This window comes from Balaenoptera musculus, chromosome 12 (assembly GCF_009873245.2).
Source record: "Balaenoptera musculus isolate JJ_BM4_2016_0621 chromosome 12, mBalMus1.pri.v3, whole genome shotgun sequence".
NCBI classification, from domain to species: domain Eukaryota; kingdom Metazoa; phylum Chordata; class Mammalia; order Artiodactyla; family Balaenopteridae; genus Balaenoptera; species Balaenoptera musculus.
Genome location: NC_045796.1, coordinates 49896910 through 49923131, shown reverse-complemented (window position 1 = coordinate 49923131; position 26222 = coordinate 49896910). Strand labels below are relative to the sequence as shown.

The 26222-nt window shown below is 36.1% G+C and overlaps 1 protein-coding gene across 10 annotated transcripts in view; it reads right to left on the bottom strand.

Moving 5' to 3' along the window:
* Nucleotides 1-26222, bottom strand: part of CDK19 (cyclin dependent kinase 19) — a 171667-nt gene that overhangs the window by 111434 nt on the left and 34011 nt on the right. For 8 of the 10 annotated variants that reach the window (XR_005022191.1, XR_005022190.1, XR_005022192.1 and 5 more), the window contains one exon: nt 3438-3513. Coding sequence is in view for 7 of the 10 variants with exons in the window: in XM_036871869.1 (XP_036727764.1) it covers nt 3438-3513 (76 nt within the window). In the remaining 3 variants the exon portion in view is untranslated. Of the gene's footprint in view, nt 1-3437; nt 3514-4487; nt 4514-7280; nt 7477-26222 lie in introns of those variants that run through there. The other 2 variants (XM_036871875.1, XM_036871872.1) reach the window with 2 other exon arrangements.

Genomic DNA, 26222 nt, shown 5'->3' with positions numbered 1-26222 from the left:
TTAGCAGCAAATTCAAGCTGGCAGAAGAAAGAATCAGCAAACTTGAAGATAGGCAATTGAAAATATCCTGTCTGAGCAATAAATAGAAAAAGAGAATTAGAAAAAAATCAACAGAGCCTCAGTGACCTTTGGGACACCATCAAGCCTATAAATATACTCATAGTGGCAGTCTCAGGAGGAGAGGAGAGAAAGAAAAGGGCAGAAAGAATATCTAAAGAAATGATGGCTGAAAACTTCCCAACTTTGATAAAAAAAAAAAAAAATTAACCTCTACATCCAAGAAACTCAACGAATTCCAAGTAGGTTCCACACCTACACATATCATAATCAAACTTTCAAAAGACAAAGACAAAGAGAGAATCTTGAAAGTAGCAAGAAAATAACTCCTCATGTACAAGAGATTCTCATGGATTAACAGCTGACCTCACATCAGAAAACATGGAGGCCAAAAGGCAGTGAGATAACATAGTCAAGGTGAAGAAAGAAAAAGACTGTCATTCAAGAATTCTATATCCGTCAAAACTATGCTGCAAAAAACAAAGGAGAAACAGGTGATGAAGGAAAAAAAGAAGAAATTAAGAGAGTCCCAAATACAAAAACTGAGAAAATTCATTCCTAGAAGATCTGCTCGACAAAAAAATACTAAAGGGAGACCTTCAGTTAAAATCAAAGAACTATATGACAGTAACCCATATCTACACAAAAAATAAAGAGCACTGGTAAAGGTAACAACATGGGTAAATAGAAAAGACAGCATAAATGTATTTTTGTTCTTAACTCTTTTTTCTTCTATGTGACTTAAAAGACAACTGCATAAAGCAATAATTATAAAACTGTGTTCGTGAACTTATAATTTACAAAGAAGTATGCACTTAGCCACTGTGCAATAACATACATGCTAACCTTCTGTCAAAATCCCTATCATGTTGGAGCTAAGTCATTCAGGAAATGATAAAACAAATTATTCAATCCAGAAACTCTGCATACTTCCTAAAGTTCTATTAGGCAAACCCTCAATAAAAATACAGAGACTGTGAATGAGTTTAAGAGTTAAGTTTTTCCAGCTTCTGCACAGCAAAAGAAGCAATCAACAAAATGAAAAGGCAACCTACAGAGTGGAAGATATTTGCAAACTATTTATCTGATAAGTGGTTAATATCCAAAATATATCAGGAATGCATACAACTCAATAGCAAAAATCATCATCAACATCATCATCCAATTAAAAAATGGGCAGAGGGACTGAACAGATATTTTTCCAAAGAAGAAGATATACAGATGGCCAGCAGGTCCATGAAAAGGTGCTCAACATGACTAATCATCAAGGAAATGCAAATCAAATCCACAGTAAGATATCACCTCACACCTGTTAAAATGGCTATTATCATAAAGACAAGACATAACAAATGCTAGTGAGGATGCTGAGAAAACAGAACCCATGTATTCCTCAGAAGATATGTCTCTGTTTCAAAAAGAACATCTAGAATTGGGTTTTCATTTCCTAATAATCAATACCTTAAATTTCAGCTATTAACCCAATTAACTCACAGAAGTTGAATTAATGCTATACTAAATTATGGTACTCTAAAATAGCAAAATTCCACACCAGTGATATTCATATTGGTTGAAATAATAATGTTTATGACTTTCAGGGAGTTAAAAACCACGTATCAAATGCTTATTCTGGTAGAGCATTATAAACACCAATTTACAGTTAATGGAAAACTGCCAAAATGAAAATTTTAAATAATAAACTTATATTCTAAAGCAAACTTAGGATCATATAGAACTTTTTTGTTCTGTTTATTTATTGATTTATTCAAAAAACATTTATGGGGCACCTGCTACATTCCAGGTAGTTATGCTAGGAACTAGGGATAAAAAGACAAGGTCCCTGCCCTTCAAACTGTGCACAGTCTAGTGAGAAGCTCCCATTCTGAAATCAAAGAATTTATGACTAGAAGGGACCTTATAATTCCCTTATTTCACAAATAAGGAAACTGAGACTCATGGCTAGCTTAGCCACTAAGGCAGACACTCAGGTGTAAAGAAATCCTGCCTCATGTGTTCTTTGCATCATTCTTTTTCTTATGATTAAGAGTGATGATGGAGGGCTTCCCTGGTGGCGCAGTGGTTGAGAGTCTGCCTGCCAGTGCAGGGGACATGGGTTCGAGCCCTGGTCTGGGAAGATCCCACATGCCGCGGAGCAATTAAGCCCGTGAGCCACAACGACTGAGCCTGCGCGTCTGGAGCCTGTGCTCCACAACGAGAGGGGCCGGGATAGTGGGGGGCCCGCGCACCGCGATGAAGAGTGGCCCCCACTTGCCACAGCTAGAGAAAGCCCTCGCACAGAAACGAAGACCCAACACAGCCAAAAATAAATAAATAAAGGAGTTCCTTAAAAAAAAAAAAAAAAATAAGAATGTTTTTAAAGAGGCGTGTGTGCATGTGGTGCAGACACGGGCCCTTTAAAAAAAAAAAAAAAAAAAAAAAAGAAAGAGTGATGATGGAGTGCTTCCATGTGAGTGAAGCAGAAATATGGAACCGTGGGCAATATATGTAACAATTACCAAATGAGAGACAGAAATATCTAATGGATATGGACAATATATTTAATAATTTAGAGACAGAAATCCCTTACAGATGTGATATCATGATAAAGCCCCAATAAGAAACTAAAACACTAACATAAGAAACTGAAGAACTAAAATAAGGGAACATAATATTAAGACTTCTAAGCCATAATTATGATTTTGCCTCTGTTTACTGATCTGTAAAATGGGGATATTAAAAGTACTTATTTCATGATTGTTGTGAAAATTAAATTCATTAATACTTAAAAGCACTTAGTAAGCCTGGTACCTGGTAAATACTCAGGAAATGTTAGGTATTCTTATGGACAATCATTTCTTAAATGTACAAGTATGCCATATAAAGACAAAAAAAAAAAAAGAAATGATCTTTCTTTAAGGAATTCTCCTATTATTATGATAGTCTTATTTTTCTAGCAACTAGTAAAATGTAACACCAAAACACTTATTTCAGAAAAAATACTTTATATGCATAGTATCTAACAGTATCACCCTCTTCTCTATAAAGACATATATCAGTCCTAAAACTACAGGAAAGACAGATATTAATTAAATTACTAATTTAAATTAATAATTATACTCAATCATAATTCAAATTAATTAAATAATCATTTAGCTCCATATTCCTAAGATTATAAATCCTAAATATCATTAAGAGAATGTTCAATGATGACTTTCAAGTAAACAAAAAGTTTATGCAACTTTTCTCATCTTATATAAAATATCCTTAAACTAATTAACATCTTTGAAATAACACGCATTCTATATATTAGTGAAGCTTTTATATTAATATCAATCATCATCCAATATCATAACAAAATAAATAATGTATTTATGTCCACTTACTGCAATCTCTCTACAAGCCGACATGGATATTCCTGTGCCTTCAATTTGCTTCAATGCATATTCCTTTTCATCTTTTCTGCATATGAACAAAAAAAATTATTTTTTTCTACACGTTATTTTCAGATTCAAAACTATAACTACAAAACAATGAAATGCACAACTCTCAGTGATATGTAAACACCCTCACTATGCATGCATTGCTTATTATTTCTGATAATATTTCCATTACAATAATGTGAAATACCAAAACAATTCATGTCACAATGAAAACACTAGACAGAGCCAAAACACAAAATACAAAATTGAAACAGAACAGGATACTAAACACAGCACTAGTTTCAAAAAGTAAACAAGCATAAATATAAACTCAAGCATATTGCAAGATAATTCTACTGTTTTAATTATCTGGAGTCCATGAAAGCATTCTGCTATAAACATTAATTACAAAAATAATGACAGATGTAAACTTCTATATTTGTTTAAAGTAATTTCACAGTATAAGACCCACTTAATAAATGGGGAGTTATAGAAGAATGTTTACCCACTAAGACACGCTAGTTTTCACCTAGACAGGGGACATTCAAAATCCCTAAGACCTCACCAAAAGCCTTGGAAACACTTCAAAATTGGCCACCAACACCTCATTCTCAAGATCTCTAGGAAAAACTCAGTAGTTACAGTGAATTTTCCAATTAATGGAGGTAGAATTAGGAATTCTGGGAAACCCCGGTAGTTACCAGGGTGCTTAACCAAGGGAAGACAACAGCTCAATAATGGTGATACGGTCCATAGAAATAGTAATAGTATCAGATGAGTGTCTAGTGCAACACTGTATCCTCAGGGTACTAACACCAGAAACAGCCATAGCAAGGCCCCAGCTGAATGTCACAAATGTGATTCCTATCACTGGTTATTCTGACAAGAGGAGTATAATCCATGCCCTCTGAGTTTTCCCTTTTGATTATATTAGAGCCTCAAGAGGGTATCACCATGTCATGAAGGTTTTGTCCAATGATAGTACCTAAGTAGTGCCACATCTGTCCTACTTACCTATTCCTCATTTTCCCCATTCTGTGTTTACTAGCGGATAAAGCAGTTTAAGAGGTTACTCATAATATGCATTTTAAAACATCATTTTACGTGCATTTTGAGGATTTTCACAATCATCTATGTTTTGAGCAAATAACTGAGTTATGGTTACTTTTTCCCACAGTCTGAAAATTATATCTATTTTTCTTCCAATATATGACATTCAGGAAACAATTAAGCAGCATTTTGATAAACAGAAATTGTACCACATATGTCAACAGGATAGACTGTTATGCAATTATTAAAATAATCATGAAGATCATTAGAAACATGGAAAATGTTTACCATATGTTGCTAAGAAAATACATATATCATACCGTATAAAAATATATACATTTAGACATATGTTGAAGGTGATATAAAAAAAGAAAAACAGTTGTGTTAAGATGTAGAAAGTTGGGCTTCCCTGGTGGCGCAGTGGTTGGGAATCTGCCTGCCAATGCAGGGGACACGGGTTCGAGCCCTGGTCTGGGAAGATCCCACATGCCGCGGAGCGACTGGGCCCGTGAGCCACAACTACTGAGCCTGAGCGTCTGGAGCCTGTGCTCCGCAACAAGAGAGGCCGCGACAGTGAGAGGCCCGCGCACCGCGATGAAGAGTGGCCCCCACTCGCCGCAACTGGAGAAAGCCCTCACACAGAAACGAAGACCCAACACAGCCAAAAATAAAAATAATAAATAAATAATAAATTAAAAAAATTTAAAAAAAAAAAAGATGTAGAAAGTTATGTTAACTACCTTAATGCCAATATTATATTGTCTTTTAAATTAGAATTAGAGGGAAAAAGAAAAAAAACAAAATAATTTGATACTCTGAAAACGGTCGCCCATTAAAACAATCTTTAGTATTTTCAAAGTGATATCTTAGGCATGTTTTAAAGAGCAAAGAGTTCCTTTTTCTCCATCCTGTTTCCTCCAAACATAAAACTACACGTTTTTCAGACCACCCAGAGGCCACTAAGAAGTACAAGCAGCAGGTGAAGGTGACTGAATGTAATTAAAGCCAAATATCCCCCCTACCTTGAAAGTATGTGTGGGTATGTGTGTGAAAGCATTTGTGCCTGAGATGCTTAACACAATGCTTACAATGTAAATTTCATACAATTAATAATTAAATTAACTACCAGGTATCTACTACTAAATATTTAATTGAATAAATTCTTAAAGTTATACATGCTTTCTGACAAAACTTTCATATGAAATTATAATTTTCTTTTAAACAGAAATATTTCAATCCCCAGTTCCCCTAAATGAAGTGCTCCAGAAGCTCATGTAATTGCATAGTTTTATTTTTAATACTGTAAAGAATATTACACAATCTGGATAGGTTATTGTTGCTATGGAAACTATAAGATTTTTGCAGTAAGTCAAAAAGTGCAAAATTAACACATCACATTAATGACTTTTGAATTTCACATCCAGGCTGTCAAAAGAATTTGAAAGCTTGAGCAGAATAGACTGAAGCATAGGCCTCTTACTCTGAATTATATGGATAGGATCTAGGAACAAACCCAGTAATTATTTCACTTAATAAGTTTAAATATAACTTCCATCTGCTAAATTAATAAAATACTCAAAGATCTGCAAACTTAAGATTTATCTGCAGCTTTTGCATTGAGAATGAAATAAAGTGCATATATCATTACCAGTTCTCTTGTATATTAACTGTTGGATGATAAGCGATGATGTGGCACCTCTGAGGTTCACCATATGAAGAAGTGGCAGAATCCCAGCGGGCATATGGACTCACTTTCATCACTGTGCTATGTCAATGCCAAGCTGTGGTCAGATGCTAATACCTTAGTTATGAAAACTAAAGATTTGTCCTTTCCCACAATGCCCACAAATATTTCAATGACTGGCACATGGGGCAGAGAAGCCTTATTGCTCTCATCCCATGTGAGAGCCCTTCTCCAGGAGCTCGTGTGAAAATTCATACCCCATGGCTTATATGTTTCAGGCACACATAATATTAAGTATCATAAAGGTATAATTTGTTCTTTTACCTGACAAGGCTGAAAAGGAGGTGAACCTGGCCTCCATGTCTATGATAACCTGGCTTTTAGAGGCAGCCCAGTTCTTCCCTAAAACTATTTTATTTCTAAATTACTTTTATCTAAATAAAAGAAGTTTATTATTTACTACAATAAAGACAGAGCAATTCCAAAGCCTTCAGGGAAACTGCTTTCTAAATTTTAGTGCATATTAGATACTACTGTTAGAGCAACTGCACATTGAAAATAATTAAAGGAGTTTACTAAATAAATCCAGGTGAATTAAAAATAAATTTATAGTATAAACGTGGATTTATTTAATATAGAATGTTTTGAATTTAAAGACATTTCTCCTATACATCTGTAATATGTATCAAAACCATGCCAGCTTCCCTCTCAGCATTCATCACAAAGAAAAACAAGTGTTCAATGGGAACATTATATAACTACAAAATAGAAAAATTAATTTGGCAGAGACTGGGATTCTATTACATTTTCCATCTGAGACACTATGTTCTGGAAAACTCTTGATGCAAGCAATTCTATAGATAGCACAAAAAATAAGAAGCACATATTTGTGCAAATTGTAGAAATCACTGCCTTAAAATGAAAGCATTATCTCAGGCAGAAAACTAGGCTCAGTGGTAGAATTTAAATGTAATTCAGGGAAGAATTTCTCAAGCCTAAAGACGCAGTTTCAGTAGGAACATCTTTTGAATGAACTATTAGGAACTGGTCTAATGAAAAAAATAGTCTTATACCTTTCAAAAATGTCCAAGCTTGATGACCAGCCTCCAGTCACGTTTAGCAAGGTGAAGCACCATTCAGCAGCTCGTATGCACAAGTGTAGTTAAGGTTTGGCCAAACCCCACTCGTTACAATCATAATTAGACAGGTTCAAGGCTTTTTGGCTCCTATTAATACTACTACCAGGTGTCCAGATCAGCCCTGGGCCATCTTTGGTCCCAAGGACCTATGACAGACAAAAAATTTAGAAGAATCTTTTAAGAAAAGATGAAGGAATTCAGGCTCAAGCAAAACCGAGGGGAAAATTTTAGTCTTCAAACTAATAGGGTTAAAATCCTTTTTTGTTTCTAAGGAAAACAGAGGGTCCTTACTATTTTATTTTACATCAAGCAACAAACAAACAGAGTCAATATTTTATGTTCCAATACTGTGCCAAACTCTGAGGATGAACAAAATTAAAGACTAGCTACCCTAGATATCAGAGTTCACAATCCACCTGGAAAGAGATTGTGAGTGGGAAATATAAACAGATAACTCTGATATGACTCCCTCTGCACCGAAGACGTATGCATAACAGGCACAGAGAGAATGAGACTAGTATTTCTTCTCAGAGCTTTAAGGAAGATAACTACATAGTGATGCCTTTGAGGGAGGAGTTTCCCAGGCAGAAAAGGGACGAGAGGGTCAGAGAATTCCAGGTAGAAGTAGGGCATGAGAAAAATAACCAGGAAACCACTGGTATTCAGTATGGCTGGAAGCTGGGGGCATGATGACAAGGTGCAAGAGATGAGGTTAGGTTAGAAAAGTAAAGGGAAGGGACCAAGTGAGTTCAGCAAAGAAACTTGTACTTCATATGTAAACAGTGTGGATCAAATGGTTTTGAGAACAGAGAAGGTACATAACAGATCTTTGCTCAGGGAGATAAATCTGGTAACTATAAACTGGTGGCAGAGCAAACATCTGGGAGGTTGCTCAAACGTCCAAAGAAGAGAAGATGAGGACTAGATTAGAATAGGCAGAGGAGAACAAATATGGACTCAAAAGACATTCCTGCGTCAGAAGTGATATAATTTAGTAACCAATTTGATTCTGTAGGTGAAGGAAAGGAAGGCTGTGAAGATGGGTGAAGCTTCCACTTTGCCTAATCGTGCCAATGATAACGATTAAGCAGAGAAATGATGACATGAATAAATGGAGACCAGGAAATATAAGATTTTATCCTAAAGGCAATGAAAGTTACATATAAAGACTAATCTTATTAGGAAGGACTGAGATTAGAGGTGTGAAAAACAATTAGGAGTCACTGCAATGAAAGGGTGAGAAGGAAAGACCCTGGATTAGTATAATACAATGTTAGCTTCCAAAAGGGGCTTGCGACAATCCGGTTACAACCTCCTCATGAAGATGAAGAAGGTAGACCATCAGCCAGAAGCAGAGCTCAGATGAAATCTTCCAAGTGCAACATTCTCCATAATAGAATGGTAACTAACAATAAGACTGGAGAGAAGAAATACTTGTGACAGTCATTTTTAAATAGGAATTGGCAGGACCAAATGAACAAATAATGAAAATCAAGAAGGCTGAATCAAAGATAAGTCTGGGGTTTTGGCTTGGTTGATGGGGTGGATGATACTATTGAGAACAAAACTCAGGTCACATCTCAGAAGGTTCTTCAGCTTGTAAATGACTCCTTCAGATAGAAAGAAACTCTAACCAAAAATATCTGAGAAGTTCAAAAAGAAGATGCCCTAAAGATGTTACCAGGCCTATTGTGGTGGATCATTTCACAATACATACAAATACTGAATCATTACAATTTTTTACACCTGAAACTAATATAATGTTATATGTCAATTACACCTTGATTTAAAAAAAAAAAAAAAAAGTTTACTGAGGGCCTGCCATAGGAGTTACAGATTTAAAGGACTTGAGCTTACAGACATGATACTGGATTGGAAGAAGTAGCACGTAGATAAATAACTTTTTTGGTGCCCAGGAAAGAAGTTGAGGCAACATGGGAAGGAGGAAAGGAGAACAAGAGACAGGGAAGAAAAGAAGAAAGACAGAACAATTTCTGAACACTTCTCTCTCACATCCCTTAAGAAGACAAACAATTCTATGAATTCGTCCTTTAAGTTTTCTTTTCCAAACCTTAAAACTAGAATTCAAATTAATGGAATCATCATAAATATAGTACTCAAGATGGCACAGTATGACCATATGCAGATTTTATAACCAGGTGTTACCAATAAGACTTTATTCAAACAATATGACACCTGAGTCTTGCCAACTTTTTTTTTTTTTTTGCAGTTTTTTAAAATTGAAGTACAGCTGATTTACAATGTGTCAGGTGTACAGCAAAGTGATTCAGTTATGCACATATACAATCTTTTTCAGATTCCTTTCCCTTACAGGTTATTACAAGATACTGAATATAGTTCCCTGTGCTATAACAGTAGGTCCTTGTTCTTTATCTATTTTATATATAGTAGTGTGTATCTGTTAATCCCAAATCCCTCATTTATCTGTCCCCCCTTTATGTCTGTGAGTCTATCTCTGTTTTGTAATTAAGTTCCTTTGTATCATTCTTTTAGATTCTACCTATACGTGAAATCATATGGTATTTGTCTTTCTCTGACATACTTCACTTAGTATGATAATCTCTAGGTACATCCATTTTGTTGCAAATGGCGTTATTTCATTCTTTTTTATGGCTGAGTAATATTCCACTGTTTATATATACCACATCTTCTTTATCCATTCACCTGTTGACAGACATTTAGGTTGCTTCCATGTCTTGGCTACTGTAAATAGTGCTATGAATATTGGGGTACATATATCTTTTCAAATTAGAGTTTTCTCCAGATATATGCCCAAGGGTGGGACTGCAGGATCATGTGCCAACTCTATTTTTAGTTTTTCAAGGAACCTCCATACTGTTCTCCATAGTGGCTGCACCAATTTACATTCCCACACCAACAGTGTACGAGGGTTCCTTTTTCTCCACACCCTCTCCAGCATTTCTTATTTGTAGACTTTTTCTTTTTTTTGGCCATGCCGCACAGCATGTAGGATCTTAGCTCCCCGATCGGGGATTGAACCCATGCCCCCTGCAGTGAGTGGAAGCACGGAGTCCTAACCACTGGACTGCCAGGGAATTCCTGAAGACTTTTTAATGATGCCCATTCTGCCTGGTGTGAGATGATACCTCATTATTGTTTCGACTTGCATTTCTCTAATAATCAGCGATACTGAGCATCTTTTCATGTGCCTGTTGGCCATCTGTATGTCTTCTTTGGAGAAATGTCTATTTAGGTTTTCTGCCCATTTTTTTACTGGGTTGTTTGTATTTTTTCTATATTAAGTTGCATGAGCTATTTGTATATTTTGGAAATTAATCCCTTGTCAGTATCACTGTTTGCAAATATTTTCTCTCAGTCTGAAGGCTGTCTTTTCATTTTGTTTATGGTTTCTTTTGCTTTGTAAATGCTTTTCAGTCTAACTAGGTCCCATTTGTTTACTTTTGGGTTTGTTTTCTATTACTCTAAGAGATGGATCTAAAAAAATATTGCTGTGATTTACATCAGAGTTTTCTGCCTTTGTTTTCCTCTAGGAGTTTTATACTGTCCAGTCTTACATTTAAGTCTTTAATCCGTTTTGAGTTTATTTTTGTATATGGTATTAGATAATGTTCTAATTTTATTCTTTTGCATGTAGCTGTCCAGTTTTCCCAGCACCACTTACTGAAGAGACTGTCTTTTCTCCATTGTATGTTCTTGCTTCCTTTGTCATAGATTAATTGACCACAAGTGCGTAGGTTTATTTCTGTTCTTTCTATCCCATTCCATTGATCTACGTGTCTGCTTTTGTGCAGTACCATCCTGTTTGATTACTGCAGCTTTGTAGTACAGTCCGAAGTCAGGGAACGTGTTTCCTCCAGCTCTGTTTCTTTCTTCTTAAGATTGTTTTTGCAATTCGGGGTCTTTGTGTTTCCACACAAATTAAAAATTTTTTGTTCCAGTTCTGTGAAAAATGTCACTGGTAATTGAAAGGGATTGCACTGAATCTGTACATTGCTTCGGTAGTATAGTCATTTTCACAATATTGATTCTTCCAATCTAAGACATGGTATATTTCTCATCTGTTTTCTGTCATCTTCAATTTCTTTCATCAGTTGTCTCACAGGTTTTCAGAGTACAGGTCTTTCACCTCCTTAGGTAGGTTTTATTCCTAGGTATTTTATTCTTTTTGATGTGATGGTAAATGGGATTGTTTCCTTAATTTCTCTTTCTGATATGTTGTTGTTAGTGTATAGAAATGCAACAGATTTCTGTGTATTAATTTTGTATCCAGCAATGTAACTGAATTCATTGATGAGCTCAAGTAGTTTTCTGGTGGCATCTTTAGGACTTTCTATGTCTAGTATCATGTCATCTGCAAACAGTGACAGTTTTACTTCTTCCTTTCCAACCTGGATTTCTTTTATTTCTTTTTCTTTTCAGATTGCTGTGGCTAGGACTTCCAAAACTATGTTGAATAAACATGGCGAGAGTGGGTATCCATGTCTTATTCCTGATCTTAGAGGGAATGCTTTCAGCTTTTCACCATTGAGTATGATGTTAGCTGTGGGTTTGTCAATAATTGTTTTCTTCAAGAAGAATGCTGCCATAAATCAATGTTATATCGCTTTCACTTAATATGTGATGATTTGGCTTAGCAGATTAAGAGGCTTCCATATCACATAGAAAATAAGAATAAAAGAGTATGGGGGTGGGGCTAATGGCAGACTCTGGGAAAGCTCACGCCAAGGAGGACTTCCCAGAACTTCTGCTGCCAGTGTTCTTGTCCTCATGGTGAGCCACAGCCACCCCCCTCCTCCCTGCCTTTGCAGGAGACCCTCCATTAATAGCAGTTTTTCAGGGGAGAAAAAGCCCATATTTGAAAATGAAGCACAGATATCTTCAGCTTCTCCAGTGAACAGAGCAACTGAAATCAGATGTTCTAATAAGAGTACTCTTAAAATCGTAACAGGTATTCTGATAGAGGTGAAAAGATAAAAATAGCCTGGATCAGAAGATCTTTTTAAAATTTCAACAATTCTTCCACAAATGTTCTTCATAACAAAAGAAAAGAAATTTTCCGACAAGACAGCAGACAGCAGAAGCAAGAACCACCCAATCCTGCAGCCTGTGGAAAAAAAACCACATTCACAGAAAGAGAGACAAGATGAAAAGGCAGAGGGCTATGTACCAGATGAAGGAACAAGATAAAACCCCAGAGAAACAACTAAATGAAGTGGAGATAGGCAACCTTCCAGAAAAACAATTCAGAATAATGATAGTGAAGATGATCCAGGACCTTGGAATAAGAATGGAGGCAAAGATCAAGAAGATGCAAGAAATGTTTAACAAAGACCTAGAAGAATTAAAGAACAAACAAACAGAGATAAACAATACAATAACTGAAATGAAAACTACACTAGAAGGAATCAATAGCAGAATAACTGAGGCAGAAGAACGGATAAGTGAACTGGAAGACAGAATGGTGGGATTCATTGCTGCGGAAGCAGAATAAAGAAAAAACAATGAAAAGAAATGAAGACAGCCTAAGAGACCTCTGGGACAACATTAAACGCAACAACATTCATACTATACGGGTCCCAGAAGGAGAAGACAGAAAGACAGAAAGGACCCAAGAAAATATTTGAAGAGATTATACTCGAAAACTTCCCTAACATGGGAAAGGAAATAGCCACCCAAGTCCAGGAAGCACAGAGTCCCATACAGGATAAACCCAAGGAGAAACACGCCGAGACACATAGTAATCAAAGTGGCAAAAATTACAGACAAAGAAAAATTATTGAAAGCAGCAAGGGAAAAATGACAAATAACATACAAGGGAACTCCCATAAGGTTAACAGCTGATTTCTCAGCAGAAACTCTATAAGCCAGAAGGGAGTGGCATGACATATTTAAAGTGATGAAAGGGAAGAACCTACAACCAAGATTACTCTACCCGGCAAGGATCTCATTCAGATTCAACAGAGAAATCAAAAGCTTTACAGACAAGCACAAGCTAAGAGAATTCAGCACCACCAAACCAGCTTTACAACAAATGCTAAAGGAACTTCTCTAAGTGGGAAACACAAGAGAAGAAAAGGACCTAAAAAAACAAACCCAAAACAATTAAGAAAATGGTCATAGGAACATACATATCGATAATTACCTTAAACATGAATGGATTAAATGCTCCAACCAAAAGACACAGGCTTGCTGAATGGATACAAAAACAAGACCCATATACATGCTGTCTACAAGAGACCCACTTCAGACCTAGGGACACATACAGACTGAAAGTGAGGGGATGGAAAAAGATATTCCATGCAAATGGAAATCAAAAGAAAGCTGGAGTGGCAATACTCATATCAGATAAAATAGAGTTTAAAATTAAGAATGTTACAAGAGACAAGGAAGGACACTACATAATGATCAAGGGATCAATCCAAGAAGAAGATATAACAATTTTAAATATATATGCACCCAACATAGGAGCACCTCAATACATAAGGCAACGGCTAACAGCTATAAAAGAGGAAATCGACAGTTACACAATAATAGTGGGGGGCTTTAACACCTCACTTACACCAATGGACAGATCATCCAAAATGAAAATAAATAAGGAAACACAAGCTTTAAATGACACAACAGACCAGATAGATTTAATTGATCTTTATAGGACATTCTATCCAAAAACAGCAGATTTCACTTTCTTCTCAAGTGCGCACGGAACACTCTCCAGGACAGATCACATCTTAGGTCACAAATCAAGCCTCAGTAAATTTAAGAAAACTGAAATCAAGCATCTTCTCTGACCACAACGCTATGAGGTTAGAAATGAATTACGGGGAAAAAAACGTAAAAAACACAAACACATGGAGGCTAAACAATATGTTACTAAATAACCAAGAGATCACTGAAGACATCAAAGAGGAAATCAAAAAATACCTAGAGACAAATGACAATGAAAACACAACGATCCAAAACCTATGGGATGCAGCAAAAGCAGTTCTAAGAGGGAAGCTTATAGCTATACAAGCCTATCTCAAGAAACAAGAAACATCTCAAATAAATGAACTAACCCTACACCTAAAGGAACTAGAGAAAGAAGAACAAACAAAACCCAAAGTTAGCAGAAGGAAAGAAATCATAAAGATCAGAGCAGAAATAAATGAAATAGCAACAAAGAAAACAATAGCAAAGATCAATAAAACTAAAAGCTGGTTCTTTGAGGAGATAAACAAAATTGATAAACCATTAGCCAGACTCATCAAGAAAAAGGAGAGGACTCAAATCAATAAAATTAGAAATGAAAAAGGAGAAGTTACAACAGACACCCCAGAAATGCAAAGCATCCTAAGAGACTACTACAAGCAACTCTATGCCAATAAAATGGACAACCTGGAAGACATGGACAAATTCTTAGAAAGGTATAACCTTCCAAGACTGAACCAGGAAGAAACAGAAAATATGAACAGACCAATCACAAGTAATGAAATTGAAACTGTGATTAAAAACCTTCCAACAAACAAAAGTCCAGGACCAGATGGCTTCACAGGTGAATTCTATCAAACATTTAGAGAAGAGCTAACACCCATCCTTCTCAAACTCTTCCAAAAAACTGCAGAGGAAGGAACACTCCCAAATACATTCTAGGAGGCCACCATCACCCTGATACCAAAAGACAAAGATACTACAAAAAAAGAAAATTACAGACCGATATCACTGATGAATATAGATGCAAAAATCCTCAATAAAATGCTAGCAAACAGAATCCAACAGCACATTAAAAGGATCATACACCATGATCAAGTGGGATTTATCCCAGGGATGCAAGAATTCTTCAATATACGCAAATCAATCAACGTGAGACACCATATTAACAAATTGAAGAAAACCATATGATCATCTCAATAGATGCAGAGAAAGCTTCTGACAAAATTCAACACGCATTTTTGATAAAAACTCTCCAGAAAATGGGCATAGAGGAAACCTACCTCAACATAATAAAGGCCATATATGACAAACCCACAGCAAACATCATTCTCAATGGTGAAAAACTGAAAGCATTTCCTCTAATATCAGGAACAAGACAAGCATGTCCACTCTCACCACTATTATTCAACATAGTTTTGGAAGTCCTAGCCACAGCAATCAGAGAAGAAAAAGAAATAAAAGGAATACAAACTGGAAAAGAAGAAGTAAAACTGTCACTGTTTGCAGATGACATGATACTATACATAGAGAATCCTAAAGATGCCACCAGAAAACTACTAGAGCTAATCAATGAATTTGGTAAAGTTGCAGGATACACAATTAATGCACAGAAATCTCTTGCATTCTTATACACTAATGATGAAAAATCTGAAAGAGAAATTAAGGAAACACTCCCTTTTACCATTGCAACAAAAAGAATAAAATACCTAGGAATAAACCTCCCTAGGGAGACAAAAGCCCTGTATGCAGAAAACTATAAGACACTGATGAAAGAAATTAAAGGATGATACCAACAGATGGAGAGATATACCATGTTCTTGGATTGGAAGAATCAATTTTTTGAAAATGGCTATCTACCCAAAGCAATCACAGATCAATGCAATCCCTATCACACTACCAATGGCATTTCTTACAGAACTAGAATACAAATCTTAAACTTTTGCATGGAGACACAAAAGACCCCGAATAGCCAAAGCAGTCTTGAGGGAAAAAAACGGAGCTGGAGGAATCAGACTCCCTGACTTCAGACTATACTACAAAGCTACAGTAATAAAGACAATATGGTACTGGCACAAAAACAGAAACATAGATCAATGGAACAGGATAGAAAGCCCAAGAGATAAACCCACGCACCTATGGTCAACTAATCTATGACAAAGGAGGCAAGGATATACAATGGAGGAAAAGACAGTCTCTTCAATAAGTGGTGCTGGGAAACTGGACAGCTACATGTTAAAAGAATGAATTAGAACATTATCTAATACCATATACAAAAATAAACTCAAAATGGATTCGAGACCTAAATGTAAGACCGGACACTATAAAGCTCTTAGAGGAAAACACAGGAAGAACACTCTTTGACATAAATCACAGCCAGATCTTTTTTGATCCACCTCCTACAGTAATGGAAATAAAAACAAAATTAAACAAATGGGACCTAATGAAACGTAAAAGCTTTTGCAAAGCAAAGGAAGCTACAAACAAGACGAAAAGACAACCCTCAGAATGGGAGAAAATATTTGCAAATGAAGCAACTGACAAAGGATTAATCTCCAAAATATATAAACAGCTCATGCAGCTCAATATTAAAAAACAAACAACCCAATCCAAAAATGGGCAGAAGACCTAAACAGACATTTCTCCAAAGAAGACATACAGATGGCCAAGAAGCACATGAAAAGCTGCTCAGCATCACTAATTATTAGAGAAATGCAAATTAAAACTACAATGAGGTATCACCTCACACCAGTTAGAATGGGCATCATCAGAAAATCTACAAACAACAAATGCTGGAGAGGGTGTGGAGAAAAGGGAACCCTCTTGCACTGTCGGTGGGAATGTAAATTGATACAGCCACTATGGAGAACAGTGTGGAGGTTTCTTAAAAAACTAAAAATAGAATTACCATATGACCCAGCAATCCTACTACTGGGCATATACCCAGAGAAAACCATAATTCAAAAGGACACATGCACCCCAATGTTCATTGCAGCACTATTTACAATAGCCAGGTCATGGAAGCAACCTAAATGCCCATCGACAGACAAATGGATAAAGAAGATGTGGTACATATATACAATGGAATATTACTCAGCCATAAAAAGGAATGAAATTGGGTTATCTGTAGAGACGTGGATGAATCTAGAGACTGTAATACAGAGTGAAGTAAGTCAAAGAGAAAAACAAATATCGTATATTAACGCATATATGTGAAACCTAGAAAAATGGTACAGATGAACCAGTCTGCAGGGCAGAAATTGAGACACAGATGTAAAGAACAAACGTATGGACACCAAGGGGGGAAAGCGGTGGGGGGTGTGATGAATTGGGAGATTGGGATTGACATATATACACTAATATGTATAAAATGGGTAACTAATAAGAACCTGCTGTATAAAAAAATTAATTAAATTAAAAAATTCCAAATTCAAAAAAAAAGAATAAAACAATATGGAATAAAAATTTTGAAAAACAGAAACCAAAAAATATCATTTAGTTTTACATTGGTAATTCTGAATTATTCAATATCATGAACTCTATATTCACTCAGCCTAGCAGCAATGATTCCTTATTTGGGGACTCTTTCCTTTATTATACAATACCATAATGTTTTTTAATTTATCATGAAATTTTCCAAAAATGAACAAACAAAAAATCAAAATAAATGACAGTGATACTCTATGTAACTCTCACACAGCTTCAACAATTATCAATATGCGGCCAATCTTATTTCTACTGCCTCCACTTTTCTTGATTATTTTGAAACAAAATGCAGACATCATATCATTTCATTTGCCGTAACAATTCAACACCACAGCATTTTTAATTATCAGGATTTTTTCATTTAAATGACAATAGTCCTTTAAAAATAATTCTGAAATATTAAAAATCTTGTACCAGAGGGTACTGTTATTATTTTGCACTCCCCTTATTAACAAATAATGTCAAATAACACTAGCACCTTCTTTATGCTTTCATCTACCATATATTTCATCTACTCGTTCTCTATCACCGATGTACAGTAATAGTCTCCCTTATTCAAGTTCAGTATTCCCTTGCAACATGGAAATCTGACAGTTTATCTTTTTGCCTTCATTCTCTAGAAAGACTGCTTTTATTTAGTCTCTTTTCTTAAAAACTGATTTATTAATTAATATATCTCTCTTTCTCTAAAAAACGATCTTCATTTTATACTATTTCTTTTATTCAGAATTCTAATTCAGATAAACATTTACTGTTTTAAAAGCTCTAAAATAATAAAATTCCAGAAACTCCTATTATGGCAAATTCTTATTGCTCAGAAGTGATTTTAATTAAAACAAACATATCTGCAGTAATGCTTTAAGAATTCAGGTATCAAAAGTGTTAAGTTTAAAACATATATAATTAAGGACTGTATTACACAGAAAGTAATCATTAGCAAATATTTAGTGTAAAACAATTATTTTATATAAACTATTATCTTCCTTTGAGAATTCATGATCTCAAGTTAGACTTACTTGCTACAGAAGGTAATGTAACAAGTAACGCCAGACATTCCTTTCAGAAATATTTTACTAAGCATGTGCTACGTGCCAGGCCTTGTGCTCTAAGAAAAATAAGAAGAAAAAGAGGATCCTTTCCCTTGTGAACCTTTACAATGAGAGACACACAAGCAAGGGATACAATCTGATAAGCACTATAAGGGACTTCCCTGGCGGTCCAGTGGTTAAGACTCCGAGCTTCCACTGCAGGGGGCACAGGTTCGATCCCTGGTTGGGGAACTAAGGTCCTGCATGCCATGTAGCGTGGCCAAAAACAAGAAACACAAGCACTATAACAGACAAATGTGCAAAGTACATCAGATAAAGAATATTAAGAAGGGTTTGGTTCTGGTGCAGGCAGTAGATAAAGAGGGCTATTAGGTAAATAATTTTCAAAGGGAACGTGCCAAGTGTACCTTGAAAGATAAGCAGGATTTCATTAAGCAAAGAAGGGTCAGAGCCTTATGGACACCAGAAATGTGTGAACAAAGTTTGAAGATTAAAATCCATGCTATATTCAAGAAATTAGCAGAAGACAAGTATAGCTAGAACACAAGAGATGAAGTAATACGTAAAAAGAGCAAAGAAGATGGAATTACCATAGTCTTGTATGATATGCTAAAAAAGCTGGCATTTTTCCTGTATAATGGGAAGCCATCAGAGGTTTTCAAGCAAGAGAAATATATGATCAAACAAGTATTCTCAGTAAGCAGATAGTGTGCAGAACGAATCAGAAGGTTTAAAGCCAGAGGTAGGGAGACAATTGTAAAAGTTCTGGGAAGGACTGCTGAAGGCCAAAATTAGAGTAAATAGGGTAAGAATGGAGGGAATGCATTCAAGAGGCCATCCAGATATAGACTTATCTACTGTGGTCAAATATATATAGAAACACTGTAGGCATTAAAGAAGTATTTGATGAATAAATGTGTATGCACGTATGTGTACATGTAAATAAGAGAGTGCTAAGCAGACAGCCAGAGAAACAGCTGATGACTGAGGTTTCCAGTCAGTGAAAGCAAGGCTATTTACACCACACCTTCTACTACCCCTGCCCAAGAAAAGAATAATACTGACAATGAGCCAGCTAGCAAGTAAAGAATAAATTCATTCTGGATGTGTAGATTTTGAAGTGACTACTGAATAGCCAGGAGAAGATGAACAAAAGGAAATAAAGTGCAATTTAGAAAAGAAAACATCACTACACAGGCAACTGTTAAAATCACAGAAGTAAACGTGATCACAAAGAGAGCACAGAAGAAAAGAGCTGAAGATGGTAGCCTAGGCTCTTTCACCTCATGGCACCTACCTAATGTTAACAATTATATCGCTTACCAGAGTCAACTGACAGTGCTCATGGGCGTCCACTGCCCCAAACTCCACCAGTGGCCGAAGAACTTAGAGGATTAATAATAGGACCCATAACCTATTCACAGTAGCCATGCCACAGGGGTTGGGAAGCCCTTCTCTGCTGAATGCCACTACCTTCAACAGGCTGCAGGAGAAATATTTAAACGTCCTTGATAATAGGCAAATCTAGATGTGAGACACTACAAGAAAATTGGTCTGACTTCTCAAAAAAAAAAAGACTCATAAAAAAGGTAGGGTTGGGGGATAGTCTACTCAAGACATGTAACAACTAAATATTATGCATGAAAACCTTATAGATTGTAGTTTATATAAAAACAGCTACGAAAGTTTATTTGTCAGACACTTGGGAAATTGTGACAATACACTAGATATTATACAATATTATTTTACCATAGTTAATTTTATTTTTTAATTTTTATTTTATTGTCTTAAATGTAGGATAGTGGCATTATGGTTATGCAGGAGAATACCCTTATTCTTAGGAAATGTAGAAGTATTTTGGGCTGGCATGTCATGACAGTGGCAACTTAATTTCAAATGGTTCCATAAGAACAAAAACTACATTTATATACATACAGAGTGAGAGAGGAAAAAAATGCAAAAACGATAACAATAGTTAAATCTAGCTGGAGGTTATGTGGGTATTCATTGTTCCAGAGTTTGAACTTTTCTGCTTTTACAAAACATTTCTAATAAAAAAAAATTGAGGGAAGTAACTAATAAACAGTAGTTAGAGAGTTAAAAGAAAAATAATAAAAAACAGTATTAAAGGTAAGTGGGCAAAAGCATCAAATGCAGAAGCGAAGTCAAACTGGAAAGAATGGAAAAGAGCTTGTCATATCTGACATTTGTTGATGCTTTGCAAGAACATGATTAGTAGAGCAAACACTTTGTTCAAAATTCTGTCAAGAACTGTACCATACTCTATTTTGCTATTACAATTACTTATAATTGACTCAGGCTTTTTTTCCCCATCCCCAAAAGAGGAAGGAGACTATCTTACTCATTTTTGTAATTTTTTTTTTTTTTTTGTGGCTACGTTGAGTGTTCGTTGCTGCACGCAGGCTTTCTCTAGTTGCAGAGAGCAGGGGCTACTCTTCGTTGTGGTGCGCAGGCTTCTTATTGCGGTGGCTTCTCTTGTTGCAGAGCGTGGGCTCTAGGTACGTGGGCATCAGTAGTTGTGGCATGCGGGCTCAGGAGTTGTGGCACACGGGCTTAGTTGCTCCGTGGCATGCGGGATCTTCCCGGACCAGGGCTCGAACCCGTGTCCCCTGCATTGGCAGGTGGATTCTTAACCACTGAGCTACCAGGGAAGCCCCTGGAAAACCTTCTTTTAAAGATACATATTCTAAAGATAAAAATAAAATATTCTGGGGAATAAAATTCAAATGACAGTAATAATCAAACACCAATATTTTTATTGGAAAAGTATTCATATTTAAAAGTTCACCAGAAAGCAGCAATCTCCTTCTAGGAGGGAAGGAGAAAAATATAAATATTTTGTCATTCTCTAGTCTAGCACTATCAGATCAGATAGAACTAGATCATCAACCTGTTCCTTTAGGTACACTTTCAGATTTCAGTCTTCATGAAATCATCTCAAATCATAAGTATCAATGAAAAAACAAACACTCAAAAAAGAAATCCACAAGTCAAGATATCAAAATCAACACTTAAAATTTAAATATATACTAGTTTTTCACCATACTCCTGAAAGTTCAGCCAAACCTAGACCACTGAGGAATCTTCTTTTGATAAAGTTTAAGCTATTACATGTTTTTCCTGGCTGATCTTAAGTACTATGATAACAGAGAATGTGATACTGTGATATAATAAGAAAACATATTGTGGGGTCTTCCTCGGGGGTTCCTGGCTCACAACTCCTAAAATCCTTGTAATTTCCTAAGTGATTAGAGCATATGAGCATCTTTTCTTATAATATCTGGTTTTTATTCTTGGAATAGCTTCAGAAGGATAAAAATAAAAGAAGCTCTTTTGTTATTCATAACAAGCCCCTTTCAACCACACCTGAGTTTATGTTACTGAAGTGATTTTTGGAAAGTCCCTAGAGAGCCACTGCATGGGGACTGGTTGCCAGGGGAACAAACCAAGTAATCAGAACTTTCAGCATGCCCACCACCACCCCAGCCCCAAATGGGGGCCTGGGGATTTAATTATTCACCAATGGTCAAGGATTTAATCAATCATGCCTACATAATGAAGCCTCCATAAAAATCCCTAAAGTACAGAATTCAGAGAGCTTCTGGGTTGGTGAACAAGAACACATCCACTTGCTGGGATGGTGGTACATACACCACAAAACTCCACAGGAATAGAAGCTCTTGTGCTTGGGACCCTTCTGGACATAGACCTAGCCCCATATATTCTTCATCTGACTGTTCATTTGTATCCTTTAATATAGCCTTTGTAATAAACCAGTAATCTAGTAAGTAAACTGTTTTCCTGAGTTCTATGAGCCATTTTAGAAAATGACTGAACCTGAGGAAGGGGTCGTGGGAACCTTCAATTTGTAGCTGAGTCAGAGGTTGTGGGCAACTTGGGGGACCCAACACTTGCCACTGGCATCTGAAGTGAGGGGTAGTCTTGTGGGACTGAGCCTTTAACCTGTGGGGTCGATATTGAGTTAAATTGTAGGATACCCAGCTGGTGTCGGAGAATTGGCCAGTATGGGAAAAAACCTGCACATCTCTGGTGTCAGAAGTAATTTGGGTAGTGTTGGGTGTAAGGAGAGTTGTGAATAGAGAGATAAACAGAGTTTTTCCTTTCAGATAGTCTATTTCCTAATATAGTAAGTATCCTTGCTAGAATCCGAACCATTTGAACCATTATAATCCACAATCTCTGAAATACACTTGAAAAAGCGAATTCCTTTAAAGGACTTTACTTGAAACTTTAATCAACATGACATATATCATAAAGTAAAAAGTCAGCTATTAGCTATAAAGAATTAATTTTTTTTTAGAAGTTTCCATATAGGTTAACCTGGATTAGTCTGTATAAAAATTCAGGTAAACCTAATGTTGTCAGATGATCCATTTCATAGGAATATCAACCTAAGATCAAATTCTAGTCACTAAAAAGCTGAAAAACAAGAAGTTAGGAAAATAAAGCTGTTGTCCAGACAAGAACAAAGTTAAATACCAATAACAGGGACTTCCCTGGTGGCACAGTGGTTAAGAATCCACCTGCCAATGCAGGGCACACAGGTTTGAGCCCTGGTCCGGGAAGATCCCACATGCCGCGGAGCAACTGAGCCCGTACTCCGCAACAAGAGAAGCCACTGCAATGAGAAGCTCGCACACCGCAACAAAGAGTAGCCCCTGCTCGCCGCAACTAGAGAAAGCCCGCGTGCAACAATGAAGACCCAATGAAGCCAAAAATAAATAAAATAAATATATTAAAAAAACAATAATAATGAGTCAATCAAGTCATAATTTATGAGAAAAAAAAGCATTTTTCTTTAATCATTAAATCACCTTTAAAACATAAAAATTTATGCTATCCAGTACCACAACACATTTATAATAAGAGTTATAAAAATAGCTACATTTATATAGTACTTAGTATGAGGCAGGTATCGTTCTTTGAGCCTCAACCACATTAACTCTTTTAATCCTCACAACGTGCTGCTAGGAAGCAAGTACTATACTCTCTCCATTGTACAGATGAGGACACTAAAAGCAGAGAGGTTAGATCACTCTAGATCACACAGCTAGTTAAGGGGCAGATCCAAGATTCACCAGGATCTAGGAAGCCTGGCTCCAGAGTCTGTGCTTTTGGTCACTACAGCTTCACTTCTTCTTATTCCCCTTCTGCAAAAGGGAATAGCACGGGTCAAGGCTCAGAGGCAAAGGAGAACGAAGAATTTGAAGTTTGGTAAAGCTGGTTTAGAATAGGGGAAAGCAAGTTAAAGCTGAATGAAAAGAAGGCAGGGCCAGTTCAAACAGAACAGGTAAGCCACATTAAGGAAACTGGACTTCATTCCAAGCAGAAAAGGATTTTAATCAATCTGTGTTTTTGTGAATAGTTTGGAGATGAAGAGGGAACAAGGAGACTAACATTAAAAGGCCTTTGCAGTAATTTAAGAGATGACTACAGTCTAAATTAGAATGGTGGCAGAAGAAATAAAAAGTAGATGGAACTGAAAGATAATAAGGAAACAGTATCAACAGAACATGTGGTTAAGAAACAAGAGAAAGTAAAGGAAGAATGATTCTCATTTTTTGACTTGGACAACTGGGTGACAGTGGTGTCATTCACTGAGCTAAAAAGAACAGACTGGGGAAGTTTTTGTAAACTGAAGTTGAGAGGACTGTGGTCTTGTTTAAATGGAGATGTCGAAAAGGCATTTGGATAAACCTAGAGCTTAGAAGGAAGATGTGGGCTAGAGACACAGAGTGTGAAAAAATTTAGAAATGAAACTCATGATAATAGCAGAGAGGACAGAACCCTGAAGAACATCATTTAAGAAGAACCTCCACAGTATTAACAGTGGATACTACACTACATGATGCTAAACACTGCTCAGTGGTTTCTAATTATGTTGCTGTACTCTGGTCTTCCCCACTAACACGAATGTCACTGAAAGCAAGGACGCCTTCTATTAGGGCTTTGCAACTCCACAGCTTTTAGCATATTAATGGCTAGTTGTGGGGTACTTAACCAACTGAGATATGGGAAGGGGATACATAAAATATACTTGACTTTAGGAAGCTCCTTTTTTTAGGGTTCCTCTGATCTTCCAATATGCCCCAGGCTTTTGCTCCCCTCCACACTTGCTGCACTGATTGCTGTAACTCGGCAAAGAAGTTGTTGGTAATTGATGATGTGGGACTTACACAATGGTTCTGTGGTGGACTCTCTCGTACTCAACACCTATAAGCAAATCCAGATGAAATTAAGAGAAAAATGGAGGCGTTCTTATTTAATATAATAGACACAGTTTGTTCTATTGCATTTTACTACAACAGCAGAAATTTTTATATTTTTATATTATACTGTCAAATCACAAAATACTTGTTGTGTTTGGCCCTCGGTCTTTTCCACACTGACTGATCTTCCTGATCTCTCTTTCCCTTTTTCTTCTCTACATCAGACAAGGTTGACCTTTCCAGAAATTTTGTGAACATTCTACTCTAGCCTGAGGTCAAAGCTCTCTGCTCTGCATTCACCAAGTACATTTCTGTACTATACACGTGACATTCATCATATACCACTTTGTAAGGTAACTTTTCCATAGTATGTGATTTAAAGAGCTTAGATGATGGAATTATACACCTCTTATATTGATACTAAGTCACACAGCTAAGAAATTACTTATACCCTCAGAGTACCAGTTTTTGCACCTGTTAATTAGGAATAATAATACTAACATTGCACAATTTTCAAGATAAATGAGATCACATATGTAAAATACCTTGCACAGTGTTATAGTTGAGATATAGTCTTTGCCCTACAGAAGTTCACCAGAGAGTAGAGGAACTAAGTAATGTGCACAGTTACTAAATATAAGGTATTATGTGAAAAAGTGCCTGAATCCCATCATTTAAAATATTTTTATAACCATCAATTTAATCTTATCTTTCTCAAAGAAGTTTAGGTGAGGGAAAAGGACTGCAGGGTGGGAGAAGAGTCCTCTTATGACCTGATATGAGCAATACTTCACATCTTTTATATCACTGATTAGGATAATCTATTGAGATTATCATAGGTCATGAAAAGAAACTAGATGGTTTCCCCGATAAGATCAGGAACAAGGCAAGAATATCTGCTCTCTCTACTCCTGTTCAAAATCATACTGGAAGTCCTAGCCAATACAATAAAATGTGGAAAGGAAATAAAAAGTACACAGATTAAGGAAGAAATAAAATTGTATTTGTATAACTGTCTGGAGAAAATCCCAAAGAACAACAAGAGAACTCCTGGAACAAATAAACAATGATAGCAAGGTTGCAGGATACAAGGTTAATATACAAAAGCAATTGCTTTCTTATATACCAGCAATGAAAAGTTGGAATTGAAAATTAAATACACAATAACATTTACAACAGAACCCCAAAAAATGAATTACTTAGGTATAAACCTAACAAAACATGTATAAGATCTATACAAGGAAAACTATAAAACTGAAAAATCAAAAAATATCTAAATAAAGGGAGAGATATTCCATGTACGTGACTAAGAAAACCTAATATTGTCAAGATGTAAATTCTTCTCAATTTGATGTATAGATTCAACATAATCCCAGTCAAAATCCAAGCCAGTTATTTTG